The sequence below is a fragment of the Pantherophis guttatus genome, chromosome 6 (genome assembly GCF_059756535.1).
Source record: "Pantherophis guttatus breed Tessera chromosome 6, ASM5975653v1, whole genome shotgun sequence".
Classification (NCBI taxonomy): Eukaryota; Metazoa; Chordata; class Lepidosauria; order Squamata; family Colubridae; genus Pantherophis; species Pantherophis guttatus.
The window spans coordinates 43,138,589-43,156,167 of NC_142068.1; the positions used below are offsets into that span (position 1 = coordinate 43,138,589).

Consider the following 17,579-nt stretch of genomic DNA (forward strand, 5'->3'; position numbering starts at 1 on the left):
TAGACACTAAATAAATGTAATATATGTATAACCTATTAAAGTGGAAATAAGACAAGAGCAGAATCTGAAATGTGCAAAAATAAAGTTCTTACAATTCAGAAACCTGAAGACTGGAGATGTATTTCTTGTATTTTTCAAAAAAAAAAAAAAATTATATATTTATTTTTGAAAGCACCAGAGAGGTACTTTCTTAGATTGGATTTCAAATTGTCTTGCTGATGATATATCAAAAACAAACCCAATGCAAAGCAAGGGTGCTATTTTCTGAAAAACAATTGTCTTTGGATAGTTGCTGCTATTTACTTCTAACCTTACAATGCCAATCCAGGTCTAAAGCTATGCTAGAAATTTATCTAAAGTTTATTTCTAAATAATATGAAATCAGTGCGAAATGTACCAAATACGATGAAAATAAAAGCAGTGGAATGACAACTTTTTATTTTCTTGGTTTAAAATTGCTTTCACATCCTTAATAATTCCAGGAATACTGTTTGAACATTTTTTTCTTTTAAAAATGTATTATCTAACTTTCTTTTATTAACTGGTAAAATACTATATACCCATAAACTGTGTAGTGACCACATAAGTTGCAAAGTCAAAGAATTCCACATAGGCTGTGTTTGTGTGGTTTTTACTTGCTGAAAATCTCTATTTCTCAAAGGTGGTATAAAGCTGACATATTTAAAATTAAAACTATAAAAATTGGAAAAAATAGGGGCAAATAATTATCTATTTGAGTGACTGCTTTTGGAATAACTTATAAATGCTGGATACTGAAACATTAGATCAATAATTCAGTCTGAATTCCTCAACAGATGTTTCAACAATGCTGGGGATAGAAATAACCATAATACAAATAGCTCCAATGAGACAACAAAGTTAGGTTATAAATAGTACTGAATTTTGAAATTCTTATGACATAACCTCTTGAAGGATTAAGAAAATGGTGTCACACTTTGGAGTGGAAATTAGTTTGTACAGTTCTTATTGGGCAACTAAAGAGTTTTCCCTTTCTGAAATATCCCAATCAGTACTTTTTGGAAACATACCTCGAAGAATTCTCTCCTCATGGCAACGGAGAAAGTCCCAGATTCTAACAGTGCCGTCATCAGAGCATGTAGCAAATTTATTATCCGTAGGTGAGAAACTGTTACATGAAGACACACAGCAGGGGAAAGAAGTCAGCATTTAACAGATCATCTAAACTTCTTAGGGCAAAATTTAGTTCACGTGTAAAAATATATTGATGGAGGCATCTGAACATACGGTGCATGGCAAAATAAAAACTTCATCCTGTTGGTATAATTGAGTTCATTTGTAAAAGAGTTCCCATATAGACATCTGTGGAGCAAAGCAGTTATTCCTGAATTTGGTTCCTCAATTAAATGGAGATAATGTCTGCAGAACCTTGCCATGTTTACCCTTGACCGAGGCATGAAAGTAAATTTTTCTACTTTTGAAAAAACTACAGTATATAAAAAGAAATCCTGGAAAAATTAATAATAAATATAATTCTTCTTCATCAATGGTTTCCTGTAATAAGACAAATGGAAGGGCTAATACGGTTTGATTTTTTAAAAATCATGTCAGACCAACATGTTTTTTTAAAAAAGGCATTTAGATAAGACTGAATTCTATAATGAAATATCACCATGATGGAAGAAGCTTCAAAAATGGTGAAGCTTGATATAAGTATGAAAATATGATCTGCAAATGCTTATGGAGCTATTTTAATTATGGATGGATATCATTGCCTTTCTAGTGACTTGGGAAGAATCTGCTTGGATTGCCTAAACAGTGGTCCCCTTGAAATATGTGGAACTTAAGTGTATGTGAAGAAATCCATTTCGTAACTACATTAGTTTGCTTTTAAATGAAATCACTTCTTGTTAAACTTTTGCAGAAAATATTGAACCAAGATGGAAAGAATGTATCTTTTCTTTTTATGTACATATGCACCAAAGACAAATTCCTTGTGTGTCCAATCACACTTGGCCAATAAAGAATTCTAATCTAAAAAAAAGAGTGACAAATTCAGTGGAAAGTACTTCAGGGATAATTATCTTCTCCAATGGATAGCACAGTACCAAAACCCAAGGGAATACTGTTGTAGTTTTAATTTGTTTCTCCAGTTCCTCTTCAGGCAGAGTTTAATATTTTTTTAATCCTTTTTCTGTATTCCTCACTTAGAATATTAACATTCTTCACATGCATCTACTTATATGTTTGGACAACCGGAGTATTGACACTGAACCAGGAAGATGTCCTAAAGATGTCTCATTAGCTTTAGATTCCAAACTTGAAGAACACATTCAGTATTAAACATGACTTCTGAAGGTAGAAATCTCTGTTGATCCTTCATGCTACTGGACATGTTGGCCTCACCAAGCCAAGCAGTTCTTCACTTTATTTTGCTTTCTAATATTGTGAGAACTATGGAGCTGTTTTTATTTCTGGATTATATTTTATTCAATTATATTTTTAAAGACTGAATTCTTTATTTGGAATGAAATAGTCATCTTACACAATAGCATAAAAAAAGAATATCTAATACACATTGTGACCATATATAAATGAAACCAATACCAATGCAAAATGCAGTAGAAAAATACATCTCTAACATATTGCAGAGGCAGATACTGGGACAACACTATTTCAGAGAAATACCAGCATATCTGTAAAATCATAGAAACAAAAGAAAATAAGTTCATATGGTGTGAGATATCTCCCAAAATCTGACAATACCCATGCATGTTGGCACCCAGAATACACTTAGAGAACGGTTTAACCATGGAAATAGTAACTACAGAAAATTGTATATTGTGTATAAACCTGGCCTCTCTAATCGCCTCCTTATGTGCCTGGAACATCTTGACGTTGTTCATGTTGGACTGCCAATACTTCACATATCCCCCATGGTCTGCTGTCAACATCCACATATCATTGTGTGACCATGTCATAGCCCTTACTGGACTGTCATGAGCCTGCGAAATCAGAAAGAACAATTCAACAATTACTTTGGTGACACCATAAACACTTTTACTACAAGTATTGCAAGCACACTTGGAAAAGAAAATAAAGCATATATACATCCACACATTATTTTAATGGTAATTGTATTATTATATTTAAAACTTTACATATGTATATATGTATACCCTTATAATTATTGTGCAAGATGCACTGGCTGTGAGTAGGTTTTTGGCTGCAATTCAAGGTGCAGGTCATTATGTAAAGCCCTTCAGGGCACAGAAATGGGTTATTTGTAGTACTCCCTATCTTGGAAGATTTCCTCCCATCCCAAAAGATCCAATAGAAACAGCATATTTTGGATCCCTTAATTAAAGATCTGATGGTTCCTAGGAAGCATGCTTTGTTTATTGCTGTGCCTGTCATATGGAACAGCATATTTTTGAAATTTGGATAACTCTGACCTTAATGGCTTCAGTTAGGCACTAAAAATCTGCATTTTCTTAGAGGCATTGGGCTAAGACATCAGCATGTTTTGGAGTGTTTAGATGTATGCAATGGTTGATTTAAAAAAAAATATTTTGTTGATTGCCTACATCAAGCTCTGCAAAATTTGAACATGGGTTTCTCTAGTTCTAAGTTAATTCTCTAGCTGTTATCTCACACTGAATCTATTATTACAGGGTCAACAGCATTATAAGATATGCTACTTAACATTTTGTGTGCAGATATATATTTATATAGGGTCAGTTATTCTGAAACAAAAAGAACAGTCTCTCATATTAGAAGGACAGTACATGAATCAAGGGATCTTATAAAAATTTAATGGTAAAAAATATAAAACTTGAAATATTTCACTCTTACTTACTATTCCCCATACACATAAAATGTTTTCTATTTTAATATAGAAAGATTACAGTTCACATAATTTATGTACTAATTTACCTGTAATATTGTTTCAAAATTGAAGGTAAGACCATTCCATAAAGTGAATTCTCCACTAGAAGCCCCAGTGACCAAGCGTCTTCCTTCAGGTGTCCACTAATAATGAACATGAATTAAGGGCATATTAGGACAAAATTGTTGCAATACCACTGCAGAATTTATTGTGAGGTAGATAATATATATTTAAAATTATATTTTTCAGAACTGTCTATGTTGTTTTGTTTCTATTTATACACACAGAATCAAACATTATTTTTGTCCCATGCTCTATTACCAATATCTTCAATTAAATAAAATAAAATTTCAGCAAAACAAGGGGTCGTGTAAAACAGACTAAAAGTGATTGACATACTAAACAATTTGACATAATATCATATAGTATTAACATTATACTTACTCTAACAACAAAAACTGGACATTTTACTTTATTGGTAGAAGTCCTAACAAATTTTGTTGTTACAGCATTCATAGGGTTGTTCAACATTCCTATAGGGGGCACCAGCTAGAAGAAAAAAGGTTATATCAGCTTAATCAAAGCAACATAGCAATGTTATATTTATAAGCTTTTATTACTCAAAAAATATAAAAATCCATCTCCAATCAAAAGCTCTGAGAGCAAATCCAGAGCACTTCCAAAAGCTGTTTTTAAACTACAATTAATAAAGGGCAGAAAGGATAATATATTAAAAACATAGTAAGTAATGATTTAATCTCAAATTTAAAACACTAATTTAATCTTAAATTACTTTACATTTAAATTTAATTTAAAATTAAATTAATTTAAATTTAAGATCAAATTAAATGTAGTTTTTATACTGGACAATCGAGATTTGGGACTGCACTGTCACTTAATAGTGTCCCTCCTGGTTAGTACTGGCTTCCCGGGAGGTCTCACAAGGCTGGCTCCAGGGAATTATCAACGCTTCGTTGAATGAGGGTCACTTCCCCGCTACCTTGAAAGAGGCGGTGGTGAGGCCTCTCCTCAAGAAGCCCTCCCTGGATCCGGCAGTATTGGCTAACTACCGTCCTGTCTCTAACCTTCGCTTTGTGGCAAAGGTTGTTGAGAGTGTGGTCGCACGACAGTTCCCACAATTCCTGGAGGAAACGTCCTATCTAGACCCGTTCCAGTTGGGTTTCAGGCCTGGGCACAGCACGGAAACAGCATTGGTCGTGTTGGTTGATGATCTCTGGAGGGCTCGGGACAGGGGTCGCTCCTCTGTTCTGGTCCTATTAAATCTCTCAGCGGCTTTTGATACCATCGACCATGGTATCATGCTGCACCGGTTGGAAGAGTTGGGGATGGGCGGCATCGTGTTATGGTGGCTCTCCTCCTTTCTCTCCGACCGGTCGCAGTTTGTGTTGACAGGAGGGCAGAGGTCGACCTCGAGGCCTCTCATCTGTGGAGTGCCGCAAGGGTCGGTCCTCTCGCCCCTTCTGTTCAACATTTATGTGAAGCCGCTGGGCGAGATAATCCATGGCTTTGGGGTGAGATACCACCAGTATGCTGATGACACCCAGCTGTATATCTCCACCCCAGGCCACCCCAGCGATGCCCTTGAAGTGATGGCCCAGTGCCTGGAGGCTGTACGGATCTGGATGGGGAGGAACAAGCTCAAGCTCAACCCTTCCAAGACTGAGTGGCTGTGGTTCCCGGCATCCCGATATAGTCAGCTGACTCCATCGCTGACTATCGGGGGCGAGTCTTTGGCCCCCGGGGAGAGGGCGCGCAATCTGGGTGTCCTCCTTGATACGCAGCTGTCCTTGGAGGAACATCTGACGGCTGTTGCCAGGGGGACCTTTTGTCAGGTTCGCCTGATTCGCCAGTTGTGCCCCTTTCTTGATCGGGATTCCGTGTGCACAGTCACTCATGCCCTCGTCACCTCTCGCCTGGACTACTGCAACGCTCTCTACATGGGGCTCCCCTTGAGGAGCACCCGGAGGCTCCAACTGGTCCAGAATGCAGCTGCGCAGGTAATTACGGGAGCTGCATGGCGCTCCCGCATAACACCGCTCCTGCACGAGCTGCACTGGCTCCCAGTGGTCTTCCAGGTGTGCTTCAAGGTGTTGGTTACCACCTTTAAAGCGCTCCATGGCATAGGACCTAGTTATCTTCGAGACCGCCTTCTGCCACCGACGATCTCCCATCGACCCGTGCGCTCCCACAGAGAGGGTCTCCTCGGGGTGCCATCAGCCAAGCAATGCAGGCTGGTGACCCCCAGGGGGAGGGCCTTCTCTGTGGGGGCACCCACCCTCTGGAATCAGCTGCCCCCAGAGATAAGGAGAATCCAAGACCTCCGTGCCTTCCACCGTGCCCTTAAAACTTTCCTTTTCCAACAAGCCGGGCTGGCCTAACAAATCCTTTTAAATGATTTTAAATTCGTATGTCTTTTAAATTTTGGGCCAAATTGAGATATTTCCTTTTAATCTGTTCTTAATGTTTGTATTATGTGTTTTTATCTAGCTGTACACTGCCCTGAGTCCCCAGGGAGAAGGGCGGTATATAAATTTGAAGTAAAATAAAAAAATAAAAATAAATATGTGGCTCTCAGTCTGAAAAAGAACATATATTGTTGATGGAAGCAAAGCAGGGTCAACTTTTATGACTATATCTTGAGTGCAGTCACACATTCTACCGATTCTAAAATCCTTTTTCACATAGTTTGAACTGCTGCACAAGTCACTAGAACTTACTTAGTTGATGTCCGGGTGTGTTTGCCAATTCCTACATCACTTTCTGAGCATTTTTATATTTTCCTATTGTAGAAAAAGAGTCTAGGACAACTTGCTGTGACCAATTTGCTGCAGCCATCTTACCATGGCCACCTTGCCACAGCCACCTTGCCACAGGATAACTCATCATTGACAATTCCACATGGCTGATATGTAAATGTTGTAAAGAAGAAAATTGTAAAAAAAAAATGTTTTAATTTTGTTTAATAAAAAAAAAAAAGAAAAGAAAAAGAAAGAAAAAGACAATTCCACATGGGATAACTCAATGCAATAAATGTTATTCTCCACTCTTTCGTCAACATTATTTCAATTTTTGTCAGTGGAAATAATATTAAAGAAAAAGTGGCAGACAACATTTATCACATTGAGTTATCCCAGATAGAATTGTTCTGTGGCATGTTGTCCAGTGGCGAGTTGGCCACAGCAAGATGGCCGTGGTGGTTGGCTGCAGTGAAGTGGCAGCAGCGAGTTGGCCCATTCTGCACAAAAACTACCCTTAAATTATATGGTGAACTCTCCAAAATAGATTTCAATAGATACTTAAAATTTTAAGTAAAATATGTGGCTACATACAAACAAAGCACTTTTTGAACATAATGGACTTATTTCAGACAGGTTTTTCAAATAAGGTTTGTTTAACATAAATATCCATCCTTAGTTCTCTCTCCCACCATTATAGGAAGTCTTTCAGGATGACATTAAATCAATATCAATAGCAACAGCACTTAGACTTTTATACCTCTCCATAGTGCAGTGATGGCTAACCTTTATGCCATTGCGTGCCAAAAGCGGAAAAGTGCAGATGGATCGCTCGTGTGCGTGCTCACACCCATAATTCAATGCGCCCTGCAGCCCCGCACATGCACGCGTTCCCCCCTGCGCTCCCCCTGCTTTGGGCATGTGATGGCATGGTGGGCCCAGTAGGCCCGTTTTTCGCCCTCCCCAGACTTGAGAGGCTTTCCTGGGGAGGGTGAAAACGGCCTTCCCCACTCCCCCTGGGAGGCCCTCCGGAGGCTGGAAATGGCCTGTTTCCTGACTTCCGGTGGGACCGGAAGGCCCGTTTTTCGCTCTCCTGAGGCTTTCTAGGACGGAGGGCAAAAATAGTCTTCCCTACCCCCCGCCCATGGAGGCCCTCCGGAGGCTGGAAACAGCCCGTTTCCCAACTTCTGGTGGGACTAGAAGGCCCGTTTTTCACTCTCCCCAGGCTCCAGATGCTTTCTAAGAGTCTGGGGAGGGCGAAAATGGCCTTCCCCACCTCCCGGAAGTCCTCTGGAGGCCAGAAATGGCCTGTTTCCTGACTTCCGGTAGGACCGGAAGGGCCGTTTTATGCTCTCCTGAGGTTTTCTAGGAGAGGGTGAAAATGGCCTTCCCTATCCCCCCTCGGAGGCCCTCCAGTGGCCGGAAAAAGTCCGTTTCCTGACTTCCAGTGGGACCAGAAGGGCTGTTTTTCGCTCTCCTGAGGCTTCAGAGGCTTTCGGCCTTCCCCACCCCTTGGAGGCCAGAAACAGCCTGTTTCCCAACTTCCGGTGGGCCTGGAAGGCCCAAAAAATCAGCTGGCTGGAGCGCACATGCGTGTGCCATAGGTTCGCCATCATGGCTATTAGTGCTTTATAGCACTCTCTGAACAATTTACAATGTCAGCACATTGCCCCCAACAATCTGGGTCCCCTTTTTAATAATCTCAGAAGAATGGAAGACTGAGTCCACTTTGAGCTGGCCAAGATCAAACTCTGGACTGTAGGCACAATTAGCCTGCAATATTGCATTTATACATATAAATGTATAAATGATACAAAACATATACTCACATCATTATAATATCCTCCATCAGGCTGAATTGCCCGCATATCCTGTTGGTCTCTTTGCCATACTCTATTCTGAAAATGAAGAGAAAAATCATTTAATTAAATCAGAGCACTGGTCAATATGGAATTATTGAGAAACAGAAAGTTTCTCAAAAGAATTAAAACTTCATACTCTTCCATCTAGAGTCAGCTTTATGGGGAAATGAAAGGAAGCACTGGTGTTTCTTTTTTCTCTCTTTTAAATAATTATTTTAAGATTTAGGACTTCCACTGCTGTTGCTGCTACTTTAGGAAATGTGGCCAGATAACTAATAGCTCAAAGAAGCTTGTTAATTTTGAAGGGATGAAGGGAATACTTTTTATCCTTTTTGCAGGACATTTTTGATTTGACATTTTAATGTACAGCGTACAAGAATTAATTAAAATCGGGTAGCAGTTATTTTCCTTTTCTACATTAACTCTGAATTTGAAGCACTATGTATTTGAACTTCAGATGAAGAGGAAGCAGTCCTGAACATACCTCTAAATATTTGATAACAGAAGGATTATAGTCTATTGTTTTTCGGTTCACTGCTTTTCTCATACGCTTTCCATCAAAAGTAAGTTGCTGCATTGCTTGCTGCTGAGCAAAATCTGGTCTCTTATAGAATAATTGCCGAGGGGCCTGGTGCTGAAACTTTGGCATATGGAAAAACCGTGGCGGGGATCCAATCTCTGTGGCCATGATGACTTTTGCTTAGAAAAATCTGAAACAGAACAAAACCAAGCAATTATAACAAAGCAACAAAATCAAGCAGTTAAACATAACGAATATGAGACAGTGAAGTCTTAAGTAATCAAGACAACACTTTATTTCATTTCTGAGAAGAATGGCAGCCTAAGCTGTGTGTGTGTGTGTGCATGTGTGTGCGCGAAATAATCACATACTGAATTTAACTGAAGAGCCTGTAGTACAGTGGACTAAAGCACTGTTATTAACATCTGCTGCTTGCAATTACTGCAAGTTCAAATCTCACCAGGCTCAAGGTTGACTCAGCCTTCCATCCTTTCAAACATAGGTGAAATGAGGACCCAGATTGTGGGGGCAATAAACTGACTTTGTATAAATATACGAAAGTATGAAGGCTATTGCTTAACGCATTGTAAGCCACCCTGAGTCTCCGGAGAAGGGCGGCATATAAATTAAAGCAAAAAAATAAAAAAAATTAAAAAAAATTAGAAATTCATCTATGGCCTCTAATTTTACACATGGACTTGTACCATTTCTCAAGTTGGATTTCTCTTAATGTTAAGGCTTTAAAATATAATAGCTTGCATCATCTGATAAGGAGTTTCATATTAGAAACATCCATTGTTTACAGATTGACAATTGTTATTGGCTGCCTTTGCTAATTATTGAATATTAATTTGATTTTGATAACAATTTCAAAGTGCTAAATATTTTATTATATAAAATATTTATCTAATGTGAAGTTCATAAATACTTATTCCATTTTATATAGCTTCCAAATCTCTTCACTATTTTTTGTTCCTTCTTCCATTTCTCTTTTTTTAGTTATGCTTTCATATACTGCATTTTTTGGACTATAAGACGCACACCTTCACCCAAAAAGTGGGTGGAAATGTCTGTGCGTCTTATAGAGCGAATATTACTGAAGCCCACTGGCTCCCACAATTTGCCTCCTTGCAGCAAACAGCAAACAGCCTGGTCAGCTTCAGCACAGCCTGATTTAGCATGAGCAGCTGATTGGCCTCCCGGAATACCGACAGCTGTTCCAAGTGGCGGGGATTGCTGCCTATTGCTGCCTCCACATGTCCCATTTTCGGCCTCTGTGCACCCCATTTTTGGCCTCCACACGTCCCGTTTTCTGTACGTCCAATTCGGGAGCAATAGACGGCAATCCCCCCCACATGGAACAAGCCGAAAACGGGACACACGAAGGCCAAAAATGGAATGTGGGGAAGCCGAAAACGGGGAGTGCAGAGGCGGCAATGGGTGGCGATGGCAGCAGCAATCCCCGCAGCCTGGAACAGCTGATTGTCAGTATTCTGGCCAATCCAACCACCAATCAATTGCTCGTGCTAAATCAGGCTGTGCTGAAGCTAACCAGGCTGTTTGCTGTTTGCTGCAAGGAGGCAAACTGCTGGGAGTCAGAGGCAGATTTTGTTTTCTTGTTTTCCTCCCCAAAAGTTAGGTGCGTCTTTATAGTCTGGAGCATCTTGTACTCCAAAAAATATGGTATCTGTTAAAATGCAAAATATTAACAAAACATGCTCAGTGATTGAGGTCTGCCTGTTTTCAATGTATCACATGCATGTAAGGAGTGGAAATTCCTTACATAAAGAGTAAGGGCAGAAATATAAAGTTGGTTTATTTGTTAAAATAGGTATGTTGCTGCCTCTAATAACAGATCTATTTTAATGAACTTTTGCTGACAAGGACTGAATGAGGACGCTTTAAGATTATGTTTATAGATAAAAGATTAGATATGAGAAAAGAGCTCATTTGCTATATTTTAAGAGTAGACAATAAGTTACTAAGTTGTTTATATTTGTTGTGACCCAAAGGGAAGTCATATATATGATTTTTTGTTTTTATTGAACTGAAATTTAAATTTCTACGTATATCATAATTTTTGATGGACATATTTTCTAGCAAATTAATGTATATATAAACATTTAAGTCTTTTTATTGCACTTCCTCTTTTTATCCTGAGTGGGTTAGGCTGCCTAGCAAATGGCTAAACAGAGGGAGACGTCTTTTGAATATAAAAGTGTGACAAGCATCTTGGGCAAGGATGAAATCTAATTTTTTTTGCTACCGGTTCTATGGGCGTGGCTTAATTAGTGGGCGGGGCTTGGAGGTAAGGTGACTGGGAGGGTGTGGCTTGTTGGTCAGGTGGGCGTGGCCAAGTCAATGTCACTTCTTTGCCCTTTTTTAACCTACAAAACACAACACAACACAACTGGCTCACCCACAATGTAAAAGCAGCTGTGCTAGACCCAAAATGGCCCCTGCAATAAGCAGGAACCTCACACAGCCACAAAAAGCCCAAAAAACCAACTTCCACACTTTACACACACACACAACACAACACAACACAACTGGCTCACCCACAATGTAAAAGCAGCTGTGCTAGATCCAAAATGGCCCCTGCAACAAGCAGGAACCTCACACAGCCACAAAAAGCCCAAAAGATCAACTTTCACACTTTATACACACAAAATTCCACATACAGCTTTGTGAGATTTTGTGTGATTGTGTAGTTAGAGTGAAACACTACAGAAACACACTAAATCTCAGAAAGCTGCACAAATATTATTTTATTTTATTTTTATTTTTATATAAAAGCAGCTAAATTTAAAACTTCCTAAACTTTAAATGGCTAGGTCTAAAAAAAGAACAACTGAAAAAAAACCCAATTAACTATTTTTTTTAAAGCTCCCAAAGGGGAAAAAAACTTACCCAAGTGAACAGGGGCCTCCAATCTTGGCAACTTTAAGACTTGTAAACTTCAACTCCCAGAATTCCTCAGCCAGCTTTGCTTTGCTGGCTGAGGAATTCTGGGAGTTGAAGTCCACAACTCCCTGCCTGCTTGATTGCAGGCAGGGAGATTCAGTTGCTTGCTGATGCAATCGATTGCAGGAATTACAGCAAGGCGTTGCGACCAGCAGCTAAAGTAAGCAAGGAAGGGGAGGGATTTTTGCTACTGATTAGCAGGCAGAGCCATTTAAAAGAAAAAAAGTTTTTTTATTTTACATGGCTCTGGCGATCCAAGCTGAGTTGCCTGATTAGCAAGCAACTCAGCTGGGATCGTCAGAGCTTGGCTGGTCAGAGCCATTTAAAAGAAAAAAAGGCTCTGATGATCGCGCGGCTCAGCTGGGCATGGGGGGGGGCAGGGATTTTTGCTACCGGTTCTCCGAACTGCCCGCCGCCATCGCTACCTACTCGCCCAAGCCGGTCTGAACCGGGAGCATTTCACCCCTGATCTTGGGATTACATCCTAAGCATGAATACTTGGAGTTGTAACTTCCTGAATTCAATGGTATTCTTCCAAATAAATACGTTTTTGATGCATTGTTTATATAAAATTAGACCTGACAATATCAATCAAATTTTTTCAGTTCTCTCTTAAGAACTGTAAGAGTGGGTTAAATCCTAAATTTGCCTGAAGCCATCTAGTGAAGTTACAGGATGAGGTTTATGTATCATGCCAAGCAAAATATAATTTGGTTCTATGATTTGTAAATTATGATTTTGGTTTGTGAACCCAGCAAACTGCAGTTTACTTGAAAACTCATGTAAAGATATCATGACTTAATATAAATAAAACCAGTATATAGTTTTTAATGTTAACAAAGCCAAAAATTAATAAGTAAAAATGTCTTTAATAATCAATAATACAATTTTATATTAGCTCAAAAAACCCTTTATTTGCATGTGCATATAATACTATATGGTTAGTATTATTCATGTCCATACTCAAGACATCAGACCACCCTTATCTATAAGCTATAGTCTATCTATAGTCATTTGCAACACTACCTTCTTCTCAACAGATATCCATCCACTTTTGTAAAGACTGGTTAAGCATTACTCACATCTGGCATCCCTTTAAAACAACAGGAACAATTTGCAGATCCATGATGGCCCAACTGTGATTAGATGCACCATAACCATAAAGAATTACATTCCCCCTCAGATCCTTTCGTTCATTTTTTTTAAAAAAATTAAGACTATGGAGACCTAACTAGATAAGATCCAGCAGAATGGAGGTGAATTTCTCCTTAGTTATTTTGTTGTAAAAAGTAACCTCTGTTTTTAAGTAAAATGGATGATGATGGTAGAGTAATAACTAAATTAGAATAGCAAAGTTGCGGGGGTGATGGTGGTATAAGTATCCTGATCTTGATTTGGCAAATTATTACCTGATTAATAGCAACCATGATCAGAAGTTATAATTGAGACAAGTAAAAAGCCATGGTTATACATTATTGTTAGAGCTCTTAACCTGAACCCAGTTGCAACTAGACATATCCTAATGAACCAAATTAAAACAATTTTACTCTGATATACTAATAATTACTAAGAGATAATAGGACCGGTCCCAAGATAAATTATCCCACTTAAATTTATTACATGCAGAATCCATGAACGTTCCAAAATAATTTCAAAAAAATATCCTCATATTTAACCTTTAAAGAATTTATGGGAGCATTTTGCAGCTGAAACAATTAAGAATGATTTTTCTGGGTATCTTGGGCAATGTCTGTGTAGGAGAAATTTTAATGAGCAAAAATGAGATATGAATAGAAAGCTATACTTTATCATAAGTTTCTATTATGTTCAAACTGAACATCTGAAACAACTATTTCAAGTTGATTTAATTTGAAACCATTCTACTTCATATGTTCATTTAAGTTACTAAGATTCATTTGTCTAAAAACAGCCTCATCCATTCCACAGATGGCAGTAGACCTTATCTCAATGTAGGGACAGAATGAATGGCAGTTAGCAGGCAATGTGTCTTTGAAGTGAGAGGATTTCTTGCAGGCCTTAATCCTAAAAATTTTTGGAAGAGACATAAGGACTACTACTCTGGGAAGGAGTTGTAAAGGCTTTGGGGAAACTTCATGAGGAAGTAATATAATTACATAATATGTTTTGGATCTTTGCTCGTACTGGAAAAGAGTTTTTGGTTATAAAACTGATCAGATTAAATTACAAAGGCTGAATTTAAGCCTGAAGAAAATGAATTACTAAATATATAAAGTGTGGGGATGTACTTTCTCAAGAAAACCTTGTGATGTAAAAATGCTACTTTTCTTAATAAAACTTTAAATGTTACTTAGGATTTCACCCTGAAATTAACAGGACAGTTTTCCCGAATAGGCCTGTATTCCTTTGTAAATGGTACTATTTCAAACTGATTTTTCTCAATTGTTTTATTTTTCACATTTTTGAACTGCCCATTTCCCTCGGGAACTAAAGAAACTTCATATTGTTTGTTTACTGAATTCATTCTCTTGAATGAGGAGTGGCACAATGCATTTAGCTGAAGCATATTAATAGTACAAACAGTATTTAAAGGACTGTATGGGACAATTTAGATATAGCATCTGACATTCCAGATTTTATCAGGATTGCTGCTACATGCTACGCAAACACTACTTACCAATCTTATTAACAGCATGCCTAATAAATTAAAGACTCCTGGTCTTCTAAGAAGCTAAATTATAAAACAAGTCTATGATTAAAAGAGTGAACCACTGATCCTGTTTCAAACAGAATTTCCCTGATTTGTTTGGTTATTTTTGCTGGAAGCTTATTGTAAGCTAAACTACAGCATCCATCCTAGTTTGAGTATAAACCATCAATTGTGGCTTCAGTTGCAGGCTGCTTTCAAGATTAGGAATAAATTTTCAGCCCATTAGGACAGCAATTCTGCCTGGCATCAAAACTACAGGTATTCTTGCTTATGAAATGGTCATTTCAACTAGATTTCAGTCATTAAGTAATGCAGACTTAAAGTACATCACGTGAGTGCATTGCTTAGTCAAAACAATCCCTGCGGTCCCTGTTCTGTCATTAAGCAAAAATTTGGGGACATTAAAGAATTTCATGTGATTCCACATTGTGACCTTCTACCGGCTTCCCACAAACAAAATGAATGTGGAAGTTGACTGGTAGTTGCAAATCCCAGGTGGCTGTCAAGCTGGCCAGTGAGCAGGTGTTATAAAGGGAGATTGGGAGGGCTACTGCGGTGAATATGCATGGGCTGGAGAGAGGGAGCTGTGGCGCTATGCAAGTGAGTGCAGGCTGGAGAAGGGGTGCTGTGGTACAAGCGCCCTATGGAATAGGAGATCCCGGGAACCGGTATTCCATAGTGGGGCTCCTTGGCCAAAAAGGTAGGAATATCATCACTCCAGAGTAAACCAGATAGGAAACACAATTAGATGAGCTATATCTACTTTATTATAAGGTTACATTAATAGAACCTTGCAAGTCTGAAAGTACAAAACTTCCCACTGCTATTTTTAACTGCTTGATCCATTAGGGCGGGTCCTTTCTAAGTTTCCTTTTCTGACTGTTAACCACTGGGGGAATCCTGCTCCTCTTGCTTTATTGTTTCCTTAGGCAATACCTCTTCCCCCGTTTCTCCCAGGTCATTCCCACATTCCATTATAGGTAGTGACTTGCAGTCTTACCGATTGGCTTTGCTTGTGAAATGCTGGCAGGAAAGGCTGCAAATGGTAATCATATGACTATGAAATGCTTAAACCACTATGGGATAGCACTAGCACTTAGACCTATATACTATTTCACAGCCCTCTCTGAGCAGTTTACAGAGTCAGCATATTGCCATCAACAATCTGGGTCCTCATTTTACCAATCTCAGAAAGATGGAAGGCTGAGGCAATCTTGAGCTGGTGAGAACTGAACTACCCAACTCCAGGCAGCCAGCAGAAGTAGCCTGCAATACTGCATTCTAACCACTGCACCACCATGGCTCATGATCCTCAATCAAGGACTCCTGTAGTGTTTTCTAACGTAGTAGCTCAGACAGTGTTATTGAGTTTGCTGGCTCCATTTCACTACAAAAAATACCTGCCATCAATTGCTATTATGCATTGTGGCAAGTTCCTCCCCCTCCCACAGGTGTTGTTAGTCACTGCCTCCCACAGGCATTTTGTTGTGGTTTGCCAGGTTGCTTATCACCTTCTAATCAGATATCCACTTCTAAATCTTTCCTCATTTCCTTTCATTGATAAAAGGTTGTGTTTTTTTTTTTTTTTTACCAAATTGCCTCTTTTTAAAAGACTAAGTAAAATGGATATCATTTCCTTCCCCTACCATTATAAGGGGATGGAAGCATTCCTAGAAAGGATGAGTGGAGAATGCCAGGAAGCTAAGAGGTATAATCAAACAGGGTCATCCAAACTGTGAAGGTCATTCCAGCTGCTAAACTAAAGCAAGCGGGTTTAAGATACTGAGAGGATACAGATGAAAAACAGATTTTATAGGATAAAATGAAGACTGAGGCTGATCCGAATGCGAATTACGATTTTTAAAAAATGTCAGATTTACAAAAGTGATAAGGGAAAAGATGCTATCTGAAAATGGATTTAAAATGCCAGACTATACGAGTGATATGAAAAAAGATACCATAATGAATTTACAAATGAAACCATCTGATGCCTTATTAATTAAAGGAAATATAGAAACAAGTTGAGTAGCACTCTTACTTTGGACTTGCAAAAAGGAAGTGTTAAACAAATGAAGCTGTTCCTAAGAGGAGACAAAGGGAAAATAATAAGAAAAAAACTTGTGGGACATTATTTGATGGGATTAAGGATCAATAAAATAAAGACAAGAAATAAAAAGTGGATTATTTCATCAGGTTTCTAACAGCTATTAATGGAATTTCTTTTTGACCATGATTGAACAATGAGCCTTTAAAGATCTGTATATAAATGACAAAAGATTTCTTGGAGAAAGTGTTAAACTGGTATACAAAATGGATTTATTAGATTCAGGTTAAAATATGTTAGTATTTCTGTTAGCTCTTAACTGTTAGCTCTGGTAAAAACTCAATGATGAGTTTTTATAATTTGCTTATTGAGAAGGAATGAGATATGGGAAGAAAAATATTTTTTTAATAAAATGTTAGAGAAGAGTTAAGTTACTGAAGTTGTTTATGTTTCTCTGGAGGAGGCATGTTTTTTCTTATTTCTTATTTTCTATCTTTTTGCACTTCTTATTTTCTTTACTTTTTATATTTTTCTGAGTTTTATTAGTCTTATCTTTGTATTTCTAAAACTCTAGTAAAATTTATATTTTTATAAAAATATAAAGTAATTGACAATATAGTCTTAGATGATCAAGTCAGGTAGCACTGAACATATTACTAAAAACAAGCTGAGGATCTTGTATTAATGTGTTTATGATGTGACTATATTAAAAACATTTGGAATGTCTAGCTGTTGATGTTGCTATACAGGAAAAGAAAATGTGAAGGTGTAAACAAAATTACAGTGGGAACACAAAAGTTTAGTGAAGAAACTGAACTTAGGTAAGTTTACAGTGAAAAATGAAATTAATTGATTGCACATTGACATCTTAGGCAT

The 17,579-nt window shown here is 38.2% G+C and overlaps 1 protein-coding gene across 4 annotated transcripts in view; it reads right to left on the minus strand.

Annotated features, from left to right (window-relative positions):
* The window catches only part of WDR33 (WD repeat domain 33), a 73,301-nt gene that overhangs the window by 47,447 nt on the left and 8,275 nt on the right, over positions 1 to 17,579 (minus strand). For all 4 annotated transcript variants that reach the window (XM_034439763.3, XM_034439766.3, XM_034439764.3 and 1 more), the window contains 6 exons: positions 8,971 to 9,196; positions 8,454 to 8,522; positions 4,313 to 4,417; positions 3,916 to 4,011; positions 2,833 to 2,984; positions 1,050 to 1,147 (listed from right to left, as the gene is read on the minus strand). In XM_034439763.3, the coding sequence (XP_034295654.1) occupies positions 1,050 to 1,147; positions 2,833 to 2,984; positions 3,916 to 4,011; positions 4,313 to 4,417; positions 8,454 to 8,522; positions 8,971 to 9,174 (724 nt within the window). In that variant the 5' untranslated portion in view covers positions 9,175 to 9,196. The remainder of the gene's footprint in view (positions 1 to 1,049; positions 1,148 to 2,832; positions 2,985 to 3,915; positions 4,012 to 4,312; positions 4,418 to 8,453; positions 8,523 to 8,970; positions 9,197 to 17,579) is intronic.